The sequence below is a fragment of the Balaenoptera ricei genome, chromosome 10 (assembly GCF_028023285.1).
Source record: "Balaenoptera ricei isolate mBalRic1 chromosome 10, mBalRic1.hap2, whole genome shotgun sequence".
NCBI classification, from domain to species: Eukaryota; Metazoa; Chordata; class Mammalia; order Artiodactyla; family Balaenopteridae; genus Balaenoptera; species Balaenoptera ricei.
Window position 1 is genome coordinate 46,425,825 of NC_082648.1, and position 9,079 is coordinate 46,434,903.

At 35.1% G+C, this 9,079-nt stretch overlaps 1 protein-coding gene across 1 annotated transcript; it reads right to left on the minus strand.

Annotated features, from left to right (window-relative positions):
• Positions 1–390: 390 nt before the first annotated feature.
• On the minus strand, positions 391–1,404 carry LOC132372561 (olfactory receptor 9K2-like). Its single transcript, XM_059934641.1, has one exon. It carries the CDS (start codon positions 1,339–1,341, stop codon positions 391–393), a length of 951 nt encoding a protein of 316 aa, XP_059790624.1. The 5' UTR covers positions 1,342–1,404.
• Positions 1,405–9,079: the final 7,675 nt, after the last annotated feature.

The window sequence follows — 9,079 nt, forward strand, 5'->3', positions numbered from 1 at the left end:
TGTCTGGCTTATTACATCACGTTGTGTTACCTCTACCAATTACCTACATATCCACATAACACGTGTAACTGACCCAAGATAAACAATACATCCCAACCAATAACCTCAAAGAGTCAGCAGCAAAGTTGGAATATATTTTCCTAAAAGCAAAATTACATGGCAATCATTATCTTTACCCAAAATGAAGATGATGTACAGAGAAAGTCACTCCATTCCAAAATCAACAGCCAGGCAAAATATAGTCCAAATGTATTCTTTGGCTGTAATTTCATGGAATTCAAATAAATAAGCTCTCTAAGATTAAAATTTCTAAGCTCAATGGTACATTTTTTTTGAGTCAGTGTTTCCACAAGTTGTTATAATGCCCAGGTCTTTCAGTTATATTACTGTTCAAATAGAATTAAATAAAAATATCTTTTCCCCCAGGATCTTCCTCAGAGCCTCTTTGACATCTTTGTTTCTCAAAGAGTAAATCAAAGGATTCAACATGGGAGTGACTAGGGTGTAACATAATGAGGCCACTTTACTCAGCTCAGGATATCTGTCAGGAGTGAGATACATAAAAAATACAGCACCATACAGTACACCCACGACTCCCAGGTGAGAGCTGCAGGTGGAGAAGGCTTTCTTACGTCCCTCAGTGGAGGGTATCTTTAGAACTGTGGACACGATATACAAATAAGAAACAATAATAACTATGATGGTAGGCAAGATAATGATGCCAGATAAGGAGAAAGAAACCATTTTATGGATGAAGAGGTCAGAACAAGATAGTCTCTCAAGTGGGCGAGTATCACAGTAAAAGTGGTCAATGGCCCGAGAAGCACAAAAGGATAAAGTAAATGTCATGCTGGTCTGAAGAATTGAGCTGATGCAGCCACAAAAATGGGAACCAGCCACCAACTGAGCACAGAGACGTGTTGACATCTGCATAGAGTAGAGGAGTGGGCTGCAGATGGCAATGAAGTGGTCGTAAGCCATGGCTGCCAGGAGAAATCCCTCAGTCACAATGAAGAGGGCAAAGAGAAAGAGCTGGGTCACACAGCCTGCAAAGGAAATAGACTTGCTCTCAGACGAGAAGTTGATCATCGCCTTGGGTACAATAACAGATGAACAGAAGAGATCAATGAAGGAGAGGTTGCCCAGGAAGAAATACATTGGCGTGTTCAGCCAGGGATCAGTCATAATGATGACCATCATGCCAACATTCCCTAGAAGGATCATGGCATAGACAAGCAGAAATAGCAGGAAGAGGAGAATGTGGAGCTCTGGGCGGACCCTGAAGCCTACAAGAATGAAGTCAGTCACTTCTGAGCGATTGCTTGTTCCCCTGTCAGCCATGCCAGAAACCTGCTGAGAGGCACCAGGCAAAATAAATGAAATTATGGCTTTGATTCTAGTACCATCAATACTCTCTGAAATGTAGAAATACATTATTTACACCTTAATGAGATATTGCATATAAAAGAATTTTTATGTCAAGAAGATGCAAGAATTGGGGTTACGTATCATCTGGCTTCTGAAACTGTTATTCTATTAAGCAGTGAAAGAAGTTCTTTGGTTATTTTATCTAAATCATATTTTTGCAAGGAAGTCAGTAAGAAAGTAGCATATTTTCTCGTGTAATTTTACTCACATTCTGAATTTCTATTCTTAATATATTTATAGTTAAAAATTATGTGTATCTAAAATAAGAGTATTACATACAATCTAAATTAGGAATATTCCATATTATCTAAAACAGGAGTAGTACATATAATATCAATGATAGTGTTTGAGTCATTATGATAGCCAAGTCCATGTCTGAATCACAACACAACAGTAATAACAGTAATAAATATATTTAAAATATTTTAACCTTATTACACCTCAATTTATTTAGTTTCCATTATAATTGTATCCATCTTTGAAAACAGAATAAAAATAGATGTTATTGGTATGTTAAAATTATTAACATCAAAAAATCGCTAAGACTAGATAAAACAAAATTCTCTAAAGCTATTTCCAAATATATGTTCATTTTCTCAGATCAAAGCCACTCCCCCAAATACATGCATTTTTATTGCCTCATTATAAATTTGAACTTCCATTAGTAATTGTTTAATTAAAAATATCAAAATCATTTAGCCCTCTTTTTGAATCAGAGAGAGAATCTGTTGACCATTCCAATCCTTACACTGCAGTGAATGACTTTCTACCAAAGCTGCATCAATTCAAGGGATCTCACTCTTTAGTCAGGGTGAGTAAACTTAAGGAAAGTTCCTCTCCTGAATTCTAGTATGCTTCGTACCACTTAAAATAAGGATAATGGGGGTACTCTTGCATATTTAAGGACCATGGCAACCTTGTGTTGTCCAGAGTCCATGATCATGAGCTAGAGTATCAACAGTGGTGTTTATGTGGGCCTTAGTTATTTTCACTCCTGTGAAACCTTCTTCAGGATATTTCAGCATTGAGGTTTTGCTCACCCTCGGTAATGGATTCCACTGGGAGAGAAGTAATCATAAAGTCAATTATGAAGACATAAGTGCAGACTCCAGGGCTGTTATCCATGAGGACATCGACAAAGAAAAACTTTGTGGTAACTGTCACAGCAGCCAAATTGATAGGCAGAGAGAAACAGACTGAAAAGTCTGTACTATATGAGAAAATTTTATATAAACAAATATTTAATATTATGTAGTAAATTACATTTGCTATGATTTTAAAAGGCAAAAATTCACTCCAAATCATGGTTTTCCTGTATTTCTTGATGCATATATATTTCATGGTACACAAATTCCATCTAAATCACAAACTCAGAAAAAACCACAGTTACAGAAAGATAGAGAAGATGAAAAGGCAGAGGGCTATGTACCAGATGAAGGAACAAGAAAAAAACCCAGAAAAACAACTAAATGAAGTGGAGATAGGCAACCTTCCAGAAAAAGAATTCAGAATAATGATAGTGAAGATGATCCAGGACCTCGGAATAAGAATGGAGGCAAAGATTGAGAAGATGCAAGAAATGATTAACAAAGACCTAGAAGAATTAAAGAACAAACAAACAGAGATGACCAATACAATAACTGAAATGAAAACTACACTAGAAGGAATCAATAGCAGAATAACTGAGGCAGAAGAACGGATAAGTGACCTGGAAGACAGAATGATGGAATTCACTGCTGCGGAACAGACTAAAGAAAAAAGAATGAAAAGAAATGAAGACAGCCTAAGAGACCTCTGGGACAACATTAAACGCAACAACATTCGCATTATAGGGGTCCCAGAAGGAGAAGAGAGAGAGAAAGGACCAGAGAAAATATTTGAAGAGATTATAGTCGAAAACTTCCCTAACATGGGAAAGGAAATAGCCACCCAAGTCCAGGAAGCGCAGAGAGTCCCATACAGGATAAACCCAAGGAGAAACACGCCGAGACACATAGTAATCAAAGTGGCAAAAATTAAAGACAAAGAAAAATTATTGAAAGCAGCAAGGGAAAAATGACAAATAACATACAAGGGAACTCCCATAAGGTTAACAGCTGATTTCTCAGCAGAAACTCTGCAAGCCAGAAGGGAGTGGCACGATATACTTAAAGTGATGAAAGGGAAGAACCTACAACCAAGATTACTCTACCCGGCAAGGATCTCATTTAGATTTGATGGAGAAATCAAAAGCTTTACAGACAAGCAAAAGCTACGAGAATTCAGCACCACCAAACCAGCTCTACAACAAATGCTAAAGGAACTTCTCTAAGTGGGAAACACAAGAGAAGAAAAGGACCTACAAAAACAAACCCAAAACAATTAAGAAAATGGTCATAGGAACATACATATCGATTATTACCTTAAACGTGAATGGATTAAATGCCCCAACCAAAAGACATAGACTGGCTGAATGGATACAAAAACAAGACCCATATATATGCTGTCTACAAGAGACCCACTTTAGACCTAGGGACACATACAGACTGAAAGTGAGGGGATGGAAAAAGATATTCCATGCAAATGGAAATCAAAAGAAAGCTGGAGTAGCTATACTCATATCAGATAAAATAGACTTTAAAATAAAGAATGTTACAAGAGACAAGGAAGGACACTACATAATGATCCAGGGATCAATCCAAGAAGAAGATATAACAATTATAAATATATATGCACCCAACATAGGAGCACCTCAATACATAAGGCAACTGCTAACAGCTATAATAGAGGAAATCGACAGTAACACAATAATAGTGGGGGACTTTAACACCTCACTTACACCAATGGACAGATCATCCAAAATGAAAATAAATAAGGAAACAGAAGCTTTAAATGACACAATAGACCAGATAGATTTAATTGATATATATCGGACATTCCATCCAAAAACAGCAGATTACACGTTCTTCTCAAGTGCGCACGGAACATTCTCCAAGATAGACCACATCTTGGGTCACAAATCAAGCCTCAGTAAATTTAAGAAAATTGAAATCATATCAAGCATCTTTTCTGACCACAACGCTATGAGATTAGAAATGAATTACAGGGAATAAAACCTAAAAAGGACAAACACATGGAGGCTAAACAATACGTTACTAAATAACCAAGAGATCACTGAAGAAATCAAAGAGGAAATCAAAAAATACCTAGAGACAAATGACAATGAAAACACGACGACCCAAAACCTATGGGATGCAGCAAAAGCAGTTCTAAGAGGGAAGTTTATAGCTATACAAGCCTACCTAAAGAAACAAGAAAAAGCTCAAGTAAACAATCTAACCTTACACCTAAAGAAACTAGAGAAAGAAGAACAAACAAAACCCAAAGTTAGCAGAAGGAAAGAAATCATAAAGATCAGAGCAGAAATAAATGAAATAGAAACAAAGAAAACAATAGCAAAGATCAATAAAACTAAAAGTTGGTTCTATGAGAAGATAAACAAAATTGATAAGCCATTAGCCAGACTCATCAAGAAAAAGAGGGAGAGGACTCAAATCAATAAAATCAGAAATGAAAAAGGAGAAGTTACAACAGACACTGCAGAAATACAAAGCATCCTAAGAGACTACTACAAGCAACTTTATGCCAATAAAATGGACAACCTGGAAGAAATGGACAAATTCTTAGAAAGGTATAACCTTCCAAGACTGAACGAGGAAGAAACAGAAAATATGAACAGACCAATCACAAGTAATGAAATTGAAACTGTGATTAAAAATCTTCCAACAAACAAAAGTCCAGGACCAGATGGCTTCACAGGTGAATTCTATCAAACATTTAGAGGAGAGCTAACACCCATCCTTCTCAAACTCTTCCAAAAAATTGCAGAGGAAGGAACACTCCCAAACTCATTCTATGAGGCCACCATCACCCTGATACCAAAACCAGACAAAGACACTACAAAAAAAGAAAATTACAGACCAATATCACTGATGAATATAGATGCAAAAATCCTCAACAAAATACTAGCAAACAGAATCCAACAACACATTAAAAGGATCATACACCACGATCAAGTGGGATTTATCCCAGGGATGCAAGGATTCTTCAATATACGCAAATCAATCAATGTGATACACCATATTAACAAATTGAAGTATAAAAACCATATGATCATCTCAATAGATGCAGAAAAAGCTTTTGACAAAATTCAACACCCATTTCTGATAAAAACTCTCCAGAAAGTGGGCATAGAGGGAAACTACCTCAACATAATAAAGGCCATATATGACAAACCCACAGCAAACATCATTCTCAATGGTGAAAAACTGAAAGCATTTCCTCTAAGATCAGGAACGAGACAAGGATGTCCACTCTCACCACTATTATTCAACATAGTTTTGAAAGTCCTAGCCACGGCAATCAGAGAAGAAAAAGAAATAAAAGGAATACAAATTGGAAAAGAAGAAGTAAAACTGTCACTGTTTGCGGATGACATGATACTATACATAGAGAATCCTAAAACTGCCACCAGAAAACTGCTAGAGCTAATTAATGAATATGGTAAAGTTGCAGGATACAAAATTAATGCACAGAAATCTCTTGCATTCCTATACACTAATGATGAAAAATCTGAAAGAGAAATTATGGAAACACTCCCGTTTACCATTGCAACAAAAAGAATAAAATACCTAGGAATAAACCTACCTAGGGAGACAAAAGACCTGTATGCAGAAAACTATAAGACACTGATGAAAGAAATTAAAGATGATACCAACAGATGGAGAGATATACCATGTTCTTGGATTGGAAGAATCAACATTGTGAAAATGAGTATACTACCCAAAGCAATCTACAGATTCAATGCAATCCCTATCAAATTACCAATGGCATTTTTTACGGAGCTAGAACAAATCATCTTAAAATTTGTATGGAGACACAAAAGACCCCGAATAGGCAAAGAAGTCTTGAGGCAAAAAAATGGAGCTGGAGGAATCAGACTCCCTGACTTCAGACTATACTACAAAGCTACAGTAATCAAGACAATATGGTACTGGCACAAAAACAGAAACATAGATCAATGGAACAAGATAGAAAGCCCAGAGATTAACCCACGCACCTATGGTCAACTAATCTATGACAAAGGAGGCAGAGATATACAATGGAGAAAAGACAGTCTCTTCAATAAGTGGTGCTGGGAAAACTGGACAGCTACATGTAAAAGAATGAAATTAGAGTACTCCCTAACACCATACACAAAAATAAACTCAAAATGGATTAGAGACCTAAATATAAGACCGGACACTATAAAACTCTTAGAGGAAAACATAGGAAGAACACTCTTTGACATAAATCACAGCAAGATCTTTTTTGATCCACCTCCTAGAGTAATGGAAATAAAAACAAAAATAAACAAGTGGGACCTAATGAAACTTCAAAGCTTTTGCACAGCAAAGGAAACCATAAACAAGACGAAAAGACAACCCTCAGAATGGGAGAAAATATTTGCAAATGAATCAACGGACAAAGGATTAATCTCCAAAATATATAAACAGCTCATTCAGCTCAATATCAAAGAAACAAACACCCCAATCCAAAAATGGGCAGAAGACCTAAATAGACATTTCTCCAAAGAAGACATACAGACGGCCACAAAGCACATGAAAAGATGCTCAACATCACTAATTATTAGAGAAATGCAAATCAAAACTACAATGAGGTATCACCTCACTCCTGTTAGAATGGGCATCATCAGAAAATCTACAAACAACAAATGCTGGAGAGGGTGTGGTGAAAAGGGAACCTTCTTGCACTGTTGGTGGGAATGTAAATTGATACAGCCACTATGGAGAACAATATGGAGGTTCCTTAAAAAACTAAAAATAGAATTACCATATGACCCAGCAATCCCACTACTGGGCATATACCCAGAGAAAACCGTAATTCAAAAAGACACATGCACCCGAATGTTCATTGCAGCACAAAAAAAAAAAAAAAAAAAAAAAAATCACAAACTCAAAGTCAGATAATGCTTTGTTAATTTTACGCTTTCTTACATTTAAATGCTAATCAGTTAGAAAATATCATGGAATAAATGATAGTATTCAATAAAATTATTTTTTAAATCTCTAGCAAAAATATTTATGAGATCAGGACTTATATTTTAAAATTCCTTAATAGCTACTGTTTGACTGCAAGGGTAGATTAAAACCAGAGACATTATACTCTATTTAACAAGCCTAATATTATAAGGATGTCATTTTTCCTAAATATTTCCATAAGTTAACTGTAATCCTATTTTTAGAAAATCCATTTTTAATTAAAAATTATTTTTAGACTTTATTTGGAATCTTTTCAGTATATAGATTGAAAAATGATATGGGGCTAGAGCTTCTCTTTATTATAATATAGTATTATTAAGAGTGTAGGAAGAGAAAGCAGTTTAGGAATTTTAAACAGGAAAATGTTAATAACTAAGGTGAATAGAGGCACATGAAATTTGGAAAGGCTGGAGGAACTTCTAGCCGAAACTCTTGTAATGACTCTTAGAACAATATAGAATTAATTCACAAAGAGAGGCTACCATTGTAGGTAAGATTTAAAAACATAGTACCATTGACTGTGATCCAAGGATCAGATACACAGAAGCAAAAATATGTCACTACTTTCTTATCCATCAAAATAGCTTCTCTAGGAAGTTGGAGGTTCAACAAGACTTCAGAGAAAAACCCACATGTTTCCATGACTTCCTAACCAGTAGAAAAGTCAAAATGAACAGAACATTGATCCTGAATACACTGTGCCCTTCCAAATTCTAACTCTGTATGGATCTAATTGGCATAGTAAAATCTGCATCAAGAACCTTAGTAGCAGGAGACATTTTAACTTTTTAACATCTCCATCTAAAAAGCACCTGGAGAGGAGCTTTGGTATATCCAATATACTTTTTCTCATTCCCTAAACTTCTCACAATACCATTAGCAATAACAACATGCTAATGATTATAAATACACAAGAAACACTTACTGGCATTCACAATAAGTGGGACGAACCCTCAACAAATTCAAAGACTGAAATCATTCAGTATATGTTCTTTGATCATGGTCAACTTAATATAGAAATGAATAACAAATAGATAACTAGAAAGCATGGACATTAAAAATAAACACTGCTTAAAAGTCCATGGATAAAAAGGAAATCAAACTATCTTTTTATTTAGTTTAAACCAAACTGTAATAAATTATGATATATCTAAACATCTGGGGTGCAGAAAAAGAAGTACTCAGTGGGATAAATAAAGCCCTATAAGTAACTGTTATAAAGGAGAAAGGCAGGAACATAAATAGACTAATTGTCTATCTTAATTACGTGAAAGAGAAAACAGCCAGTCCAAAGAAAGTAAAATAAAATAAAAGAAGGTAAATAATATAGGTAAAAATTAGTTATATAGAAATATACAGATAGTATAGGATATTTACATGGCTTAATATTGAGTTTTTGAAAGATTAGTAAGATGTATGAAATCCTAGCCAACTTAACAAAGGAAATACAGCAACACTGAATCACAAGTATCAGGAATGAAAAGGGGATAGCACTACAAATCCTCCTAATATTAAAAAAAAAAGGCCATAGTAAATAATATTTTTTAACCAGAAATGATTTTTTTAAAATA